The 19,610-nt window shown below is 45.8% G+C and overlaps 2 protein-coding genes across 3 annotated transcripts in view; one reads left to right on the top strand and one right to left on the bottom strand.

The window, feature by feature from the left end:
• The first annotated feature begins 984 nt into the window (after window positions 1-984).
• LOC143009620 (regulator of G-protein signaling 6-like) overlaps window positions 985-19,610 on the top strand; it is a 30,130-nt gene continuing 11,504 nt past the window's right edge. For both annotated transcript variants that reach the window (XM_076161668.1, XM_076161669.1), the window contains exon 1: window positions 985-1,068. In XM_076161668.1, the coding sequence (XP_076017783.1) occupies window positions 985-1,068 (84 nt within the window). The remainder of the gene's footprint in view (window positions 1,069-19,610) is intronic.
• Window positions 14,239-15,447, bottom strand: LOC143009661 (cullin-3-like). Its single transcript, XM_076161720.1, has one exon. It carries the CDS (start codon window positions 15,382-15,384, stop codon window positions 14,239-14,241), a length of 1,146 nt encoding a protein of 381 aa, XP_076017835.1. The 5' UTR covers window positions 15,385-15,447.

Here is a 19,610-nt window from a genome sequence, read left to right as displayed (position 1 = left end):
AGGGGCCTTCAACGTCAAAGGCGAGATGGGGCGACGGGTCCAGCGGGCATCAACGTGTTTAGTTAAGAGGAGACTGGGGGGGGGGTCTGTTTCTGTTTCGGTTGTATCACAGCAGTTGCTAATGCCAATGGAACACTTACAAATCTACACGCGTGTAGTTTCTGTGTTGATCAGGTGGAAACACAAACGGAGGTTTCATTCAGGAGATGATCAGATCAGAGCTTGTCTGCTGTAAACATGATCACTGGCAGCCGGGCGTCCCCGAGCAGATTCACGATGTGGCTCTGTAGCTTAGTCGATACTCGCTGTAGATCTCATCTGTCCATATTGTGACGGACGTCTCCTTTCTCACACTGCTGCAGCTGAAAGTCACACTGATAATATTCTGCAGGAGATTCCCCCTAACTCAATGCTGCTATGACGTCTGATGAAAATCTTTTGATTCAGCAAAAGATCTACATAACCACAAGTCAGTTGTAGTTAATGATTATGAAATGGAAAAGTCACAAAATTAAATACAGAGGAAATGAAGCAACACTGTCGAGATTAAAAGATTGCTACCAAGACTTCTTTTCATTTTAGCAGCAGAATCCCAGACTGTGATACATGCTGTTGTTGGCTCCTGCTAATGTTTCAGAATGGGAAACTGTTTCAATTGAAGGACTTGTTGGAGGAATTTTACATTCAAATGAGATCTCTGTACCCTGTATGTCGTGAATAATAATGATAAATACATCACAGTGGCCCCAGGTGGTGATCAAGAACAACAGCACAACTACAAAGATGGCCTGAATACATCTAACAATAGACGGAGACAACATGGCAGATTTCCCAAAATGCTTTGTGTGCTTTACACAACATCAAATTGCAATATTCAAAAATGTCAAATATCCCATTGTGGGTTTTTTTTTCTCTTCCTTTTATCTAGATTTTGTGCTCAGCAGCTGTGTTTGCTTTGTGTTTTGCGGGCAGGAGCGAGCGAACATGGCAGAGGGCTACCGTGAGCAGGGAGCGGCGGGCAGCACTGATCCAGAGGAGGACTCCCCCAACATGATCGTCTACAGAAAGGCAAGGCTGCATGTGTGTGTGTGTGTGTGTGTGTGAGTGAGTGAGTGAGAGTGTGTGCTTACAGTGTGGCACCGTGCGATAGAGGAAAGTTTCTCTGAGAGGCAATGACCCGTACACAGAGGCTCTCACAGGCCGCTGACAGCCCAGTGGAGCGTATCAGAGTGTGTGTGTGTGTGTCTGAATGCCGCAATCCTATCGCTGTCAGACTCGGGTGTCAGAAAGCCTCTCTTACAACCACCTTAAAGCAAGACTCCACTTTTTCTCTCCCTCCCTCTTTCTTCCTTTCCTCTTTTTTCCGTCCATCTCCCCCCCTTCAGGACCCCCCTGCCTTCAATCCCTCACCAAGCCTGCCAGGTTTCAGCTCCCCAACGTTTTAATAAGCTCCCGATCCCCCTCGCTGAGGGTTCGGGCAGCGCGAGGTCTTTTCCATGTCAAGGGTAATTACATCGTACCCACGGTGCCTCTCTTTCAATGGGCGCTAGCTGATTGGAGCGAGTGAGCGGCATTGGTGGCTAATTACACAGGGGAGGAGGAAGTTTCTGATTCTCTGAGACTCCGGTTGGGAACTGCCAACTGAGGGGGTTGCTATGTCTCCACAACCAGCGAAGAAGAGCTTGTTATTTCCCTGGCGGCGCTGTGACAGCCCCACTCAAGAAAAGCAGTTTTTGATCACTTCTAAAAACCAGCCAATCTTCTGCTGCCAGCGGATTCAAGCTTGCGGTCTTGATTAATAATTAAGGTAAAAGTGACCGGCTCTTCCCCCAAATCCGTTGAGTCTTCCCGCTGCTAATGAGCCTCCATTCATGTGGAGATTTAAACGGATAAGTGCGAGAGTGGAGGAGGCGGGTGACGTCTGTAGAATAACCCGGATAAATAAACTGTCAGGGCCTGTTTTTAGTCTTTTCAAGTCATTTTAGTCTATTGCTGAGTCACACATCAGCAGTTTCACCTGTCGGCTGTAAATACTCCGTCTGTTAGGGTAGCGCTGGGCATTTCCACGCTCCCTCTGCCAGCAATCCTGCAGGCTTTGACAGCCACGCCGCTGCCAGAGAAGAGCCCGGAATAATCCAATCACAGCCACGCATCTCTCGTGTCCTTCAACGGCGTTCTGTGAGAGGTGTCACATAGCTGTCAGTGATGTGTGTGTGTGTGTGTGTGTGGCATGGAAGTGATTTCATTATCTTTTCATGTATTATAAGAATCTGTCATGCTGCAGATGGAACACAATGTTTGAAGCCGGATGCATGTAACCATGGATATCTGCATGGATTTTCAGAGCGCGGCTTCATTATGTAACGCCACATGTGCCCGCAGGCGCTGCATTTCAGCAGGATGTTTTCGCTTGTTGTGATCAGAGCTGAAAGAGCTACTCAAATCCTTCATTCAGTGAAAGGAGCGGTGCAACAATGGGGAAAGACGCCATCATACGTAAACCTCATACATTCAAACGCTAAGTACACATGAACTTAAACCGGATTTAGCAGCTTAAAGCACCACAGCGACCACACATCATTGGTTGTTGCATATCTTTAAACTTCTTTGTTATTACCAAGAATGTACAGAAATGAATTCCAACCCGCTCCAGATTCTGATCGGTTATTTTAGAAGAAACCGTCTTTTATGTTAAGAAATTTCCTGGCTCTGTTCCAGTGTCAGGATCCGGCTCAGAAATTCAATTGGTTCTTCCCTGGAAATCATTTGAGTCAGGTGAGCCGAAATACCAGGAATGTCGGATTCTGTCCTTCTGTTCTTGATCAGCTGATCAAGAACAGGAAGTCAGAGTCTCATGGTGTTTGTAAAATCTGAATCTGATAAATGTAGTGGAGTAAGAAGTTGCAGCGTTTCTTTCTTAAATTTAGTGGAATAAATGTAGAACGTCTTCCAAAATGGAAAAACTCAAGCATCTCAAATCAGTGCTTAAGTGCACATGTTCATTAGTGTCAATTAGTTGTGAGTCACAGCGATGGAGCTCAACAGACGCTTTCAAGATGGATTTCCACATCAAAAGAAGAAAACGTTAGAGGCCAAATATCCGCCGGTACTTAATTGGCTCACTGTGGGGCGAGCATCCTGAGGAGAGGGGGGGGGATGGTGTCTGCGTCTTTGGAGACCGCAGCACCCATGGGCTCTCGCCTGTGTGGGTGGGCGGCATGGCGCAGAGCGAAGTGGCTGCTTGGCAAGTGAGGCAGATGGCCGCCAATACGCTCCTCCGCCTGGGAAAACGCTCACCCCCAGAGGTCCCGGGCCTCCTGTCTGCCGGAAGACATATCGGCGGCTTCGGCGGCGGCGAGAGATAAAAATATTCCGTAATGTGTGAAGTTATAGAAGGTAAAAGCTCAAATGCAATGACTTCCAGCATCTGTAGGAGTAATAGCTGCTCGCAGGAGTGTTATCTTACCTGTGTAGGCAGACGGGTGACGGTGATGTATTTGGCCATTAGAGGAGCTAAGGGCTCAGGAGGAGAGAGCGTCATCTGTTATGTCTGTTTCTGAGGGGAAGAAGGAGAGAAACGCACCGCCTCAACGTACATTTTCACCCCGATCGTTACGTCAAAGGGACAGAACCTAAGTGGTGATTTAGTACAGGACACTTCGCTTTGTGATCAGCGATGAGTCACATCTCTCCAGGTGTCACTGCAATCATGCCTGCAGCTGGATCGTGTTGGTGATGACAACGACCCCCCCCCCCCCCCCCCCCCCCCATGCCCCCTCCTCCTCCCCCTCAATTGAAAACAAGACACGCCTCTCACTCTGGTTAATGTGAGTAATTTTGTGTTAACGCCCGACTCGCCACATCACAGCATAGCCTGAATCAGACGTCACTGTGCAGGCGATGGAACGTGTTTGCATGCAGAGATGAAAATGATCTAAGCACCATCATCCGATTTGACAGGGAAATTTGTTGCCCGTTTTAAAGTGAATTAGTTTGTTCTGTCCAAATCGAGAAAACAAACCAAAAATCCAGGTTTGAAGGTTGTTTAACTTAAAATTCGGATTTTTTCAAACTCTTTCAAATGAAAATCCATTTCATTGCTTTCAAGGTGACAAGCTGACAGTGTTTCCTACTGGCTCCATTTTTTTACGACTCCCACAGAATCTGACTAAACCTTTTTTCTCTGTGCCCATTGGCAGACATTAGCAGCATTACGTTGGTCGAGACACACACACACAGTAAAAACGAGGAGGTCAAACCACTGCCAGACGCAGAGTTTTGCTGTAAAAGGCAGAGATGTCTGTGCTGCTTCCTGCTGTGGTCGTGTGAAGGTCATTGAATGGATGTTGAGCGAATTTAGTAGAATTTAGCTGGCAAATTTAAAAGATTTTTGTGAAAAAAGTGTCCAAACTTGTATGTTGGAGTATATTTGAGGGTATGTGGCGTTCACTTACCGGAACTACAGTAGGTGGAATGGACTCAAGATCTAAGTTTGGGGATCATCATGCAGAAGAAGACAGAGGGGAAGATTGAACTGCAACACAGCCAGGAGGAAAGCATAAAGACAAAAAGAACAAGGAATGATTTACTTTCCTCTTTATTCCAAATCCTCAAAAAATTACAGTTTGTCTGACATAATCGAGTAATTTCCACACTCGCAGTACAAACCGTTCGTTCCTGACAGAACAAACTCTCTGCTAACAAATGGCTCCCAAACTTTCATCCCTGAGATAAATCAGACCCGAAAATCTATTTTTTCATTTTCCGCTTCCTCTCCTCCCCTCTCCTCTCCTGTCTCCTTCCTCTGCTCCTCGCTCGCTAATTAATAAGTGAAGCTCATTTGAAACGTTCCATCTTTAGGAAAGTATCTTCTTCGCTGAGACGCACCATCGCCTCCATTCTTTGATTCCAATCAGCACATTTGTCTCATCGCTGGCTCGCTGTCTTCGTCTGTTTATGCTCAAAGTTTAAGCTTTTAACAAAACACTACAGCGCCCACATCGCAGGAAAAGTACAACTTTGAAGTACAATCCAGAGAGAAGTACTGTACATGTAACTATTCCACGTGTGAGAGGTTTTACCTTTGATGCTTGAGCCCAATTTACTTCGTTAGAACCATTAATTGAAGGTAGAAGACGTGATTTGGAGATAATAAAGAACGAGTCCAGTCCGCTGCTAAACTGGGGATGAGACCAGAATACTGCAGATCTGCATAAATTACTGCTGTCCAGCTTCCTGAGAGATATTAAATCTGCTTTGATCAGCAGTCTAATGCGCTTTAAGTGGCGGTAGAAGGAGAATATCGCCCCCCCTTTCAAGCCTAACCTCCATCCGAGGCGTCTATGGGCCCATTATTCACTCGTTCTGTGTGCACTTAAGATAGCGTGGCCCAGCTGATGGCTCTGGACGTCTCCCAGCTCTTTATCCAGCACGAGCGGTTTAACGCCATCTCCTCTGGCACCGCGGGAGCCGTTATCTGAGGCGCCGGCATGGACCCAACCGCCAGGGTCACGATGAGGACCCGTGTGCTAAGTGCCAGAGTGGGTCGCTTTCCTAGTTGGGTCAATACGATCTTCACCATCAGTGCAGAGCTCAATCTGTTATATAACCCAATTCTCTGGCCAGAGCGGCGGTCAGTCTCTCTCTGTCCCGCCGCCGCAGAGGGGGCGACACGCGGAAATACTGGAAGAGGGATCTTAAAAACAAACTGTAATTGGATAATTCAGTGTGTTGGCAGCTTTGTGCACTGTGTTGACAGGATTTTTTCATCCTTGGAGAAACGCTGTGACTGAAAATAAAAGGCGAGGAAAGTCCTTCCTGTGCCAACGCTACACACACACACACACACACACACACACACACACACACACACACACACACACACACACACTGCTGCTGTCTCTCAGTGTTGACGATGTGTTTTAAAGGAGCATTTTTTTCAAACACTGCCAGGGTTTGGTGTGTGTGCCTGTGAAGCGTGGTGCTAATGGGGAGTTAGCTGACTGACTGTCCACTTAGTACAGGGGACAGAGTAACTCCTTTCCTTTCTTTCCTTTCTTTTCCTTTCCTGGGTCCTGGGTCTGGGTCACTAAGGCAACATGCTGAGATCATCCCTCTCCCAGGGCATGTTCTCCCAAATGGGATGTATAATAATCCCTCCATTGTATTCTGGGTCGGCCCTGTTGTCCCAGTTGGACGTCCCTGGAGCGACACCCTGATTAGACGTCTGAACCGCGTCGGCTAGCATCGGTTCTTCATCGAGCTCCTCCGCTCGTCCCTACGGGCGAGTCCCGACGCCCTGCGGAGGAAACTAAATCCAGCCACTTGTTTCCATGATCTCATTCTTCAGGGTACTACTCAGAGCTCGTGACCCTGAGGTACGATTTGGAATGTAGATCTCGTAAATTGAGAGTTTTGACACCAGCTCAGCGCTAATCCATCCATCACTCCAACAAGTCTCAAGGTTCCTTTAAGTGAATGAAGTTAAGCACATTTTACTTTCTAACTCCCGTCTGAGTCCCCAGTTGTTACCTTGAGGTGTTGATAACATGAAGCACATTAATCCCATTCAGCTGTGCTTGCGTAAGCTCGTTAATGATTCCAAACATACTGCAGCAAAGAGTCAAAAGGCTTTCAGTTTCATTGCTGTTCCCTCGATTCAGACTCGCTCGGGCTTCTTCGCTTCACCCCGAGCGCAGCGTTGAGTCTCTGAGTCACAAGCCTCATCTTTAGCACCCATCCCGCCCTGTAGAAGTCGGCCTGTGGCACCGGTGAAGCCCCGCATGTACAACGTCAACAAAGGCCTTCAGCTGCAGGCGCCGACGTCTGCCCACACAAACTCCAGAATGTCAGAATGTGCTATTTTATCTCCAGAGTGGGGGCGCTGCAAAAGAAAGCCCAACAAATGTCCTAAAACTTTCATTTCTATGTAAAACTGAAAGTTAGTCTGACTCATTTGCGTTTCCACTTTGGATAGACACCGACTCATGTGTCATCTGCTGCATCTCGTACGTATACGATTACAGCAAATGACTCTGAGTGGGGCCGGTTTCCATTAACGCTGCTTAGATTGATGCGTAACGTTACATTAGTGGTGCTGATAAAGAATAAAGCTTGTCTCAGTGTGAAAACTGAAAGGACACTGGAGCCCGATGTGACCGATGCTGGATGGAGGAAATGTTTTGGTAATGGCTGCTGGTTCTGTGTGGTCGACATGCTTCATAGTGACAGTCTGACGTGTGTGACAGACCGCAGCCCCGCAGTGCTGCTGACACACTGAATTAGTATGAATGTGATGGAAGGAGCTGTTACAGCCGCACATGCTTTAGTGATTTTGGTCATGGTCAGAGAGTTTCACCTCTGAGCAGAACAGAGTGAGGCCGCCGGGGTTAAACGGCTGCGTTTACGTTACAGCAGAGACAAAGAATAGAAGGAAAACGGTCCTGATTCACACTGCCACGCCCACTTCTGCCCTAACTACTTGTGAATTTCTTCCAAAACAGTTTTTTTGCATTTCCACCTACAGTTTGGGATCAAATGTCATCAAACTTTACATGTAGAAAGTCTGGACCAAGTCAGGCAAAAGTTATATTTTATTTTTCTCTATATTCATTTCCGCTTTGCCTTAATTGGCCGCCAAAGTTGAGTGGGCGTGGCTTATTATTCAAAAAGTTGGTTGTCATTGTCTTGTTGAGCTATTGAGTCATAATTGGAGGACGCCTCATCCTTGGCGGAGGTATGGGCTCGCTGAGGGATTTGTTGTTTACGTCTTTATTGCCTCCAGCAAACTGCACATCACATTTACACGTTGATGGGAAGAGAAAAAGGCAATAAATGAAGATAAAAAACCCTCCTGTACGTCATCATAAATATTCAAGCGTTCCAGTTCTAAACAGCTTCGTCTGCGCACTCTCACATGTTCCGGCTCTCTGCTAATGAATACGAGCTCTCTCCGTCTTCCTCTGGGGAGCCGTGAACATGGGAGCTGTAGGAGGTTTTCACAGTCTATCGCTCTGAACCCTGGAGTCATGAGGCGCTCTGAGATATCAGCTCATCGCACCGACTCAAGCACACAGTCTGATAACCATCTGTAATAATATAAAAAATATTTGCGAGGAGATTTATCTTCTAATTGCATTAAGCTTTTCTGCGCTCTCTTTATAGGACCTCTGCTGCGTCATTAAGCCCTGGAGATGGATTAACCATGCAAACTGATCTGGTTTTCAAGGGTGTAGTAGCATCCTCGGCTGATGAGCATAGGTCATTAAAGTGCCTAACCAAATCATTTGTCCGTGCACTCTACACGCAGAATCAGCCATAAGTCTGCTTCTTCTCAATTCGGACGATGAAAATTTAATAGCTGATTGACCATTAAGGATGCAGGAGCAGATGGTTGGTTTCTCTTGTAAAATAACACGTTTAAAAGTAACAGGACACACGGCACACATCAGAGCCTCGCTATGCTGTCTTTCATCCCATTCAATGCAATGAAATAGTGATTTATAATAAATAAGAATTATTATCAATATGAATTCTGGAATACAAACAATGACAAATCATTTTGCCACCACAGACTTTGGAGCCGTTTCCTGTGCAGTTGAGTTGAAATTGATAAATGATAAATGGCTCTCAGCACCAACATGAGACTCGTATCTGTCTCACTGCTGCTCCACTCTGCCTCTCTCGTAGATGTACAGTACGTTCCTCATGCATCAACTCAATCGTGCCCCGTCTAACCTCTGGGGACCTTGACCATGAATGTTCCTCGCCTTGTCCCATTTTCACTGCCAGTCAGTAGAAAGCAGCGTTCTGTCACAGCTGATGTGTACATTTTGTTCTTCTTAAGAGGGAAAAGGCTCTGAATAGGCTGAATGGAAGTGATGAAGTACGCTTCTTCATATTTTAGTGTTTGAATGCTTCGTTAGGCTGCTCCTTTTCTTGTTCTCTGCAAATGAAATCTAACGTAACAATCACCGTCTAACATGTTCCGTTATGAATCTAACGCGACTTTGAAATAGCTGCTAATTACCTCTGATACACACAAAGAACATAATCCCATACAGCTCGTCAGACATCGCAGTGATTATACGTGGAATGTTTATATGGGCTCTGAGCAACCGCACCCGTGTGACTGCGGCACCATCTGCCATGTCTACAATAACCTCTGATAGGTTCAGATGTAGAAATGCGTTCTGGCTCAGATGAGAGAGGCGGAGGGGGAAATGGTGTGTTGAGCGGCAAGGTAACGACACAGCGTCTGTTACCGTGACTCTGGGTGTGTCTGTGGGTCGAGGAGGAGGCAGAGATGAGTCACCCCAGGCCTGAATGTTAATCAGCAACGGCCAGCTCATCTGACCAAACAGCCCTGGGAGATACCAGAGCGTTTGGCCGTGATCCAGAGCATGGATCTGCATCAACAACAACAACAACAGCATTCCCAGTCTCAGGTCAGGGTCGGTCCACCACTTTGGCTCTGACCCTGAGGCTTACTGTACTGGGTTTGCAGCTTTGTGAAGGGGGCTGGATAATGCAAAGTGATGCAGGCTGGTGAACACATCACAAAACACTTTAAGGTCCCTTCCTTTCATGCCACTTCATGCCCATAGGGTGTGCAGACCCTGTGTGTGTGTTTGTCTGGTTTAGTCACAGTCTTGGTGAGGTAACAGAGGTCTAAAGAAAACCTATTTCTGTGTTTAATAACTCCGGCTTGGTCGTGATCGCCCTTGTCTGTGGGTGGGAATGCGGCTGAAGTATCTTGTCCTTGTCGCTGCACCGCCCACTGTCCAACCCCACTGTCCACTCCTAATTGGGGAGAAAAAGTGTCAAACAAAATCCAGGATTGGATTAAAATAATGAGTGTTCATCCTCTGGCACGCAGGAAAGGCTCAACCTGATTCTGTCGCGTTAGTTACGGCACCGTGTGAGCGAATCAGGATAATCAGTGGCAGCTTTTCATCTTCAGGAAGCTTGAAAGTAATAGAAGTGTCCTTGTGGGAGACCTTGCTGTGAGCAGACTGCCATTTCCACTCCAATTGTTCTGTCAATAACTCATGAGGCAGAGGGTGAATCCATAACAAAGACTTGATTGCTTTCATCAAATGGAACACGCAGACTTGCTGGTTGACTCGACTCGTCGCGTCAGCTGGGACTTTTGATGAAGGTTGAACCTGCTGACATATTTAAGAGCCGAGGCTGTTAGCTGCTTCCATTAACTGAGACGAGAATGAGGGTGGTCTCGCTTCCCTGCAACAAGTAAGCAACCAGAGACATGAAGGAGCAAACCCGCCCTCCTCCTCCTCCTCAACTGCCTGCACGAGTGAGGCATCATGGGATTCATTTATCAAGACGCGGCCTTGAATTTGACACCGCTGCATTTGCATTAAAACGGAGATTGGTCTTTGTTAAGGGAGAAAGACAGGGAGGACGTAAGTGCCGGAGCCTTTTAAGCTTGTAATAATCATCAGAATCGATGGAGCGCGGGGCAGCGGAGAGGCTGTGACGGCGCCGCAGCAGGGCGGTAACACGAGAAGAGGCTAACGTGGTTTATTCCCACGCTTTGCAGGCACAGCTGGCAGCCATGCACATTCATAAAGGCATGATTCTGTTTCCGCGGCAGGCCTCCGCAGCTTGAATATTGCATTGAAAAGTTAATGCATGTGCTGATCTTCATTTGATGTTGCTGTGGGCGTGACGGTTGTGTTCTCCTGTGACCGCAGACCACCAAACACAGTTAGGTCTGGTGCTTCTTATCTGTGTGGTGATAGTGAGTTTCACTGCACAAGGAGCTCAAACTTATAGAATCTCAGCCCATTAAAGCCGGACTGACTGATGGCTCAATGAAGTCTAATTGGTGCTTCTGTTTTGTTTTTTTTACAGCCGTTAAACAAACTAAGAGCTCAATAAAGAAACAACAAGGAAGACAATAACAATTTCACCTAATCACATCTTTACATTAGCTTACAGGCCAGTGTGTGAACATCCCTTATTGCCTCAGTGTGTCCACAACAAACCAACCTTGTTACCGACCTTGGCAGGGGCTGAATCAAATATAAATTCTATTAATATAATGGTAATAAACACACACATTAGTCAGCTTTAGCCACCCTGCCAGGCTACAACCAGCGGCTCTCACACTCCTTTGACACACGTGATTGTGTCCGTGTTATTGGAAAGCACCCAGACTCACGGGGTTAATCTGCTCTTCTTACCGAGCGACGTCGGCTAAACCTGGATCTTGAGCTAAATTCCGCCATTCAACTTAACAACTAACAAAGTGATTGTGTGACGTCCCAGATGGAAGCTGCTGTGTTAACAAAGCTGAATTACATATTTGAAAAAAGGTTTTAATTCTTGCTGCTGAATGTATTACGCAATCAGAATCCATTAACGGTAAAAGCACTTGCATGATAAGAAAGTAGGCACATTAGCAGATATTAAAGCAGCCGCGGTCTGCAATCTCTACATAAGCCTTCACAGAATTTACTCAGTAATAAAAGGTCATCTGTGTCCTGCTCAGAGTCCAATACCTCCATCTGCAAACTGCACACTCAGTGGAGAGACGAGTTTATAGTTTTCATAGAAATATTGTGACACAGTTACGGTTCCCTTTATTTTGAGATATAATGCGAGGACATTAGATCACAAAGAATGGCTCGTTCCTTTCCGCGTTCAATAATTCAAGGGGTCGGTGGTTAGGTTGCAAAATCCAGCTTTGCAGAGATAATAGATGGTTCATTTTGGCTCCCCGGCGGTAAAAGTATAAAAGATTCATGAGCAATTTTGAGCGTTTTGGTCACAGCCTAGCCCTGCATTAGCCAGCTCTGTAGGTGGTCTGTTGATTTAATAGATTTACAACATTATAAATCAGTGATTAGAGTTGGTGGTGGTCTAAACTACCTTTGCTTTCCTTTCATTTCTCCTTAAAATCCCCAAAAGCTGCAGCGAATCTTTAAGATCACAGGGCCTGTTATTGAAAACTTTTTTTTTCTAAATCCTGTGGTGCAGTAGTAGGAGCTTCCCCCAGCGCCTCGGGCCTCATTCAGATTCATTAAAAGATGATTAGAGGATGATAATTGGATGAGAGGCGTGCCAGGGAGAGGATGACAGTGTGAAAAAGGCCAGCGCTGCAGACATCTCCTCTGCAGCTCCCTATCAGGAAGAAGAGTCCTGTGAGCTGTAAAGCCCATCAAGGGTGTGTGAGTGTGGAGCTGCCTGCTGCCTGGTGGCACCGTGAGATGAGATTTTCCCTCCACATGTCAGCCCCGGCCTGCTGAATTTCATTACCTTTACCTGCGACTTGAAAGTAACGAGGCTTTATTGCCAGCATGGGAAATCTGTCACCCAGTGAGGACGGAGTTGTTTTCATAACGCCTCCCCCACCTCTGAAACTCGGAACAATATCCCGACGCTGCTCTGTATTACACACAGCACGCGCGCTGGCTTCTGAATGCCGCCTGACAGCAGATTTTTGGCTCGTGTGAGTTTCTGCACGCTGAAGGCTCAGGCGCACATTTCCCTTGTGCTCCACTAGCCAGACGCCTCCTCTCTCTTTCATAACAGCTCTTTTCACTTAGTCCTCTTGTTGTCACAGTAACACTCCTTGCCCCTAAAAGCCTGTCAGGAATCTAACACTCGAGAGGAGAGCCAGCACAGGTAATGGGGACGACAGGTCTGCGTTAAGAGCAGTGTGTGGGTGAGAGTCAGGCGGCGGTGGGAAGGGGGATGGAATGAAGCTTAATGATATACGGCAACGCTATAAAATATCTGCTGTTGCACTCCTGTATCCATGACGGGAAGTCTATGCATCTTCGAAAGGTCAGCGGCCTCTCTTAGGCGCTTTCTGCAAATTTGATCTGCTGCATATATGTATATTTTTCATGTGTGGGATGAATTGGCTGCGGTTTTCATTATAAAGAAAGAGCAAACATTCCTTTAAATCGAGACAGAGATATGACTCATCATGTGGCTGCGAGGAGCCTCACACTCACGCTCTTGCATTATCACATTCTCCATTCAGCGGTTTACAAATGACAGGCCAAAGAACCATCTGTGTGTGTGTGTTGTAATGGACGGATACAAGCACAGATGGCCCACCTCTTTGGGTTTTACTAGACGCGTCTCATCTCAAATAACCGTCTCACATGCTGGCATCAACCGTGTCGCCTGTGGTTACATCAATCCCATCAATTATCACGAGTCACTGCTTAGTAGTGTACTAAACAGATACATGAAGGACACACTGGTCGGCACATAAGGAGAAATGAGGAGCTTTATTTGTTGAGAACCAACATCCTCTCCTCCCTGAGTGCTGCAGTGAGACAGTTTGTCTCCTGAGTCTTAAGACATCAAGAACGGGCTTGTGGGCCCGCTGAGGTTGTGGCGAACCAGGGCTTGAAGAAGGATCCTCCTGCTAACCCAATTACCACCAAGCCTTAAGGAATGAGACTGAGGCGGACTGAGGCGGCGTGTCGGGGGACGGCAATGTCAACATCAAAGCGTGTCAGATGGTTTTGAACTGCTGCAGACACCGTTACATGATAAACTAGTGCGCTGCTCCAGAATTGTAGCCAAAAATATGATATTTACAAGGAAATGTGAATAATTCAGTCTGAAATTCCAAGATTACATTGTGGAAAACACATTTGTTATTCCTGCTGCTTCAATGGCAAAGTCTGCAATAGGAGTCATTGATGTGGAAAGGGGAACAAAACAGTGTAACAATCCACAAAGATACCATATATGGGACAACATATTGTCAGTGGTGTTTATTATACAGCTGAGACAAATGGTTTCATAAATGTATTACTATTTACAACCTTCTGCTGAGGAAAATGGCGTCATTGCTGTAGCTGTTGTAAGTGTAGTGACACTTCTTGCTTCCTCCTAAAGATGTGTCACTTCTCAGAACTTCTCAGTATAATCAGACGAGGTAACTTATTTTAAATGTTCATTAGAAAACATTTGATTACAAAGTCAAATATTGGATCAAAAACGATGTTGCTTACAACAGTGTCGGACTCTAAAGCTACTAAATTACCAGTGGTGATGTCATTAGACTAGCAAAATATATTGATGTCATCCAAGCCAACAAATTTGCAACATAATTATACCAAATCTTTGATCATCTTTGCCTCTTAAGTGGTTAGGCAGGAGGATTAAGCAATAACCAAATTTAAACTTGAAGAGCCAAACTACCTTTGATGTACATGAACATAACCTTGTTGTGATTCTTCTTTTTTCTCAAATCCTCTTCCTTGCCTTCACTTTTTCATCCAAACTGTCTTCAGAAATCTTCCTCTTCTCCTTTGAGCGCAAGTGGAGGTTAAGGAAGTACTCAAAGTCGCCCACTATAGTACTGAAGAGACGGTCGTTATTGGAGTCCTGAAGGAATCGCTCAAAACGTGTCTTCAATTCCACCAAATCCTTGATGTAGTCTACAGGGTTCCTTCCTTCTCCCTCCTCGGACACTAGAACTTTGCCTTGTTCCTGCAGGTAGGAGCTCATACACTCGCACATGGTCTTCAGTCCGTTGGGAACCCTGCTAAACATCTTGTACATGTAGGCCAAGTCGTCTGTCTTGCCGTTCTTGAGCATGTATACCAAGCCTGAGTTCTCCGTCTCTGCAATGGTCTTCATGTGTTTGGAGATGAGCTCCCTTTCCACCACCTTAACAATCGGCTCCACTGTGGTCTTATCCAAGTAGTCCGTCACCCGCTTGATCTCCTCGTTGATCCTGGCCTCCACCTTTTTTATGTATGCGCTGGCACCATTTTCTGCCAGCAACTCTTGACTCTCCATCTTGAAAAATTCTGCAGACATTTCAAGGAACGGTTCCTCAAAGTCCTCTTCATAGACAAATCTCCCGTCAATGCCAAGGATCATCAACATTTGGCAGGCATCTCTGATTGCACTCCTGTCCACCACTTCCCCCTTCCTTTCGCGTGCGATCATATCCAGTAGGGTCTGTTGGAGATGATCTCTGATGGAGCTATATCGAACCACCTCATTCCTAAAGATGATCAGACCCAGGTTGTAGACGTTCTCAACATTATTCTGCTGTACGTACACATGGTCCATATACATCAGAATACTTCTGATCATCACCATTGCTGTCTGATGGTCAATCCACGCCTGGTTCAGGGTCTGGAGAAAGTTATTGTTTAGAGAGTTGAGGACTTCCTCTCGTACTTTGTGGACTAGATGCTCAGTGACGACCTCTTGTAGGCCCACGTAGAGCTTCTCTCCTTGTTTGTGCACCACCATGGTGTAGGCAGTCCTGTACAGCGCCTCACAGCTCAGTCCAGCATTGTTCTTCCTCTGAATCTCCTGGATTGCATTCTTCAGAGGGTCCCATAAACCTTTGATATTCCCCTCATCCGTTGTCATAGGAGAGGCCTGTATCCTGATTTTGGTCTCCTCCTTGGTGCGTCTTTGGCTGACAGACACGGTTGCCTCGCCTAAGGGCTCTTTCAATTCCACAGTCGTAACTACAGGTGGCTTTGGCTTAGACATTTTTTTGACTGTTGTGTCACTGCTCAGGTAGGCCTGGTAAACAGGACGGGATGAGGTAACTTTCCTGTAAATGCTGAATAAGAAAACACAAAATTACAAAGTCCAAATTTGTAAATGTTTAAAAACTGTTGCTGGCAGCCTTGCTCACAACAATGTCAGAAAGCTACCTAAATAAACAATGGTGATGTCATCAACCCAGCAACATTACAACATTGATGTCATCCAAACTACCAAAGTGTCAACAGTGATGTCATTCAAACTAAACAAAGTACTTATTGGTACAATATGGTCTTATTAAGTGTAATTTTCATGCATAGTTTCATGTCCAAGGTCAATGGTAGAGTGGAGGAAGGTCTACGGATGGGGCAGCTTGTAGGATGTGTGAGGTGGTGGTGGTGCTTGGCTGTGGGTAACGTGAGGAGGGATCCGGGAATGAAGAAGCACAGATGAAACTGATATACATTTGACTCCTGGTACTTCATTTCAAGACTCTTTCACATTTTCAGCGCTCTCTACATTCTCTGTTGCTGTGGAAAATCGGTGATTTTAGCCGTCCATTGTGTTGACAGTGTTGCAGTAACGGCCTCAGAGCTCCTAAATTGGCAGCAGCGGGGGTTTGTGCACGGACCAAAGTGACACGGGTGGGTGGGAGGGGGGGCTCTAAACTGTCAACATCCTCAAAATAGAAAGCCGTTATCCGCTGCCTCTCACCATGCCATCACTCCACTGCTGCTAGCCACTTTGCCTGTGTCACATTTGAGCGGTTCACCTCGGCCACACATAGCAGCAGTGACTCAGAAGTGAGGCCTATCCAAAATGTAGATACTTCCAGATGCACAGATGGGCTTTATAGAAATAAAGAGGTGATAATAGAATGTAAACGTCACTTTTTTTTGTCTACCTCTCCCTCTCTTTGTTTTTCCATGACTAAGCATGCAAATGGCCTCGCTTTGCCTTTCTTCCCTAATTACAGCGAGGTAAGAAAACCTCATTAGCATCTGAAGCTTCACAGTCCCACTGGCACTCAAAATTCAGGTGTTGTGAAGCGTGTTTGCTGGAAGCGTCACACTCTTTGTGTTGATGCTTTCCCGTAACACCTTAGAGCAAAGGACTTCTAAGGCAGAGCTTTCCTGCAGGTGATTGTGATTTTCCCTCTGGAGCAAATCGGGGGTTTTACCTCTACCAAGGTGGTAAAACCTTTCTCCTGCACCTGTTTGTTTTGCGGCTTAAGCAATGTTACGAAAACCTTGGTGGCACTGGGAAGAAGTCATTGAATTAATTGTAGACCATATTTTATGTCGAGTAAACAACTTTTCTTTAGCATCATTTTAATGATGGTATGAGATGGATTGCAGCTACAGTCTAATGTTTTGACTGGAATTATCATCCTTTAGTAAATAGCAGAATATTGCTACATTGATATGAACAGCTGTAGCTAGAAAAATGTGACTGTTTGTCCATAGCTGGTCGAAATATTATTTGAAAAATATACTTTTTGTCTCGGCCTTGGCGGAGGTATGAGCTCTGACGATGTGCCCTTTGAGTTCTCGCCGATGTTTGACATGAAATGGCAAGCAATCTCAAGCACGACGGAGCGAAAGCCTATAAAAAGGAACCTGTCAGATGTGAGATTGCCGATGCCCTTCATGAGTGCCCTTCTTTTCAGACGCTGTCCTTTTAAAAGTAGACCCTGTATCTGTACGGAGCACTTCGTTGTAGAGCGACTAATCTATTCGCCGGAGCAGGGCCTTGTTTTTCCTGCACTCGAGCCCATAGCAACCCGTAGAGTGTCTAACAACAGACGTTTATAAGAGCAGAGATGATGTTTTTCTGTCCTCCTCGAGTCTCGTCGACAGAAAGTGACCCGGTGAGTCACTGTGGTGTGTTGGTGTGCATACCTCCTCCTGGGTAAAGCCGTCTTTGTCCTGCTGCACAATTCAGCAGAACAACTGTCTCCATCTTACAAGAATTTTATACATAGTTCCCAAAACCAAAGCTTTGATTTAGTGGAGCATAAAGAAAGCTTGTTAATTCCTCTTTTTTTCTTTAATAAAGTTGCAAAGCACTGAAGACAAGATTATCCCTTCCCTCTGACGAGCCTGATCTGTAATTGTAATTCAGACAAGCTGGGTGGCTATACAAGCTGGTCCAGAACTTGACAAACTTTTAATTGCTTAGTTCCACTTCGTCTTTGTGTTGCCATGGAGATGGAGACTCTTGAGTAGACACCCACAGACACACAAGCCAGCACGGACCCATCCCATCTCCGAAATGTCTTCATCACACCCATGTCGGCAACCATATGAAGACTTTGTCAACCGGCCCAAACAAGTGACAAACATCCTCATCAACACTTTTTGTGCCAACGTATGGTCCTGATTGGTTCAAAATGAGGCAGCAGAATCACGAGTGGACAGTTCTGATCTCAGTGTGGGTCCCAGAGGTGCATCCAGCTGGTGAGCAATCAGGCGGCGGCTAATTGGACTCTTCAAAGCTGTACCTCTGGGCTGCAGTGTGAGGACGGGCTTTCTGTTGTGTTTAGGCTGGCCAAAGTCTCAAAAGACGGCTTAGCTTTGATGACATAATGTACCTTAAATTATGATTTAAAGTGATAATCCCTAGTTTTGCTTGTTCTTTTCTTTTTACCTCCTGACTGAAAGGTGAAGGATTTTCAACTATCGCAGATAAAGTGATGTCACTCGTTCACACGTCCAAACAAATCGATGTGAAAGTTATTTTCAGTACCCACCAAGACTAAATCCAAATAACAAACCTAAATCAGTCAATGTAAAATTGTAATATTTTTAACACAACAAATGTTAACAATCGTCGCTTTCAATGATTTCTTTGAAACACAAACCTAAAGAGGCACTTGGCCAGATGTTCTCACCCGCATGTTTAAGCCCCAGCAGGCTTCTCTCTAAATGATTTCCGCCCAGGGAGAAACCGGATTTGAGTGATTAGGATTTGTTTCCTCCACGTATGAACAATTAACTTTAGTGCGTTTACAATCCGGCGCTGCTAATGTTTATGGGGATTACATGTGAAAGGCATTGGACAAAAGGAAAATGGCTTCACTGGAGTGTATAAGCCTTTTTTAGCTGCAGCAACTGATGTTTCATCACACAAAAAAGAAAGCGAAGGCTCTACCTTGAGGGCATTCCTATGGAGACGGCAATTTGGAGAAGAAATGAATGGGCAACCGTGTCTCTTTCAAAACTATTTGTTTGTTATTGTTGTTGCTCCACTGGAATGCCATGTTAGACCTAGCAGGCAAATTGGTTATGGAAATTATTAGATTGGCCAAGAGCTGTGAAATAAATATTCATGTGCAGAAAGGTGTGAATGTGCATAGGTATGAGTGTGTGTTTGACCTCTGTCAGTATGTGTCAGCGTGTGCCTGCTTATGTGCAAATGTGATTGATTCACACGTCGGCAGATCAGTGTAACTTTCCGAGCTCTGTCATTGGACGACGGGGCTTTTCCAGCCCATCTCGTCGCTCCTTTGCACGGCCTGTCGCCGTCTCTCCCCTTTGTGTCAGATCGCCGGAGAATCACGCAGCTCCCTTCATCATGACTTGGCACGCAAAGAGTGTTGGGATGGAACACAGGCAGAGGGGGAGGAGGGGTCTCTCTCCAGCAGGACTTATTCTCACCTCCTTCCCCCGGGCACGGCACACCAGCTGGAGCTCACTTAATTATGCACCCAGTATGGCGTAGAGGTCAAAGTACTGTGTGAAGTATTGTGAGACAGGCTGTGTGTACTTTCCACAGAAGTTTCACCATTTTCTACGTACAGCTTCTTTTATACTCTCCAGCCCATGAATTGGCCATTTTGCCAGAGAAGACGCTTGCACTTTCCAAACTAGGTCAGACATTCGTCTTTTTGGACATTTTTTCTCACAGACCCAAAATGTCTTTCATCAATGATGAAGTGTCTCTACGTCAACTGATGAGTGCTGAATCATTAATGGTCCCATTACCGTCTGATCCATCTTTCAGCAGACAGTGGTCTCATTTCTGAAGATGGGATGGGATGGTTTTTAATAGCGTCTCTTCAGCCATTTTCGTGCTTCAGTTAGTTGGAGGAGGGAATTTTA

The sequence above is a fragment of the Genypterus blacodes genome, unplaced genomic scaffold, assembly GCF_046128005.1.
Source record: "Genypterus blacodes isolate CSIRO-AG114 ecotype Tasmania unplaced genomic scaffold, CSIRO-AGI_Gbla_v1 ptg000112l_1, whole genome shotgun sequence".
In the NCBI taxonomy this organism is placed as follows: domain Eukaryota; kingdom Metazoa; phylum Chordata; class Actinopteri; order Ophidiiformes; family Ophidiidae; genus Genypterus; species Genypterus blacodes.
This window is presented reverse-complemented; position numbering and strand designations above follow the sequence as displayed.

Excerpts from the sequence above, each read along its gene's own strand:
- LOC143009661 (XM_076161720.1), bottom strand. The coding sequence starts at position 15,384 with ATGACAACGGATGAGGGGAATATCAAAGGTTTATGGGACCCTCTGAAG.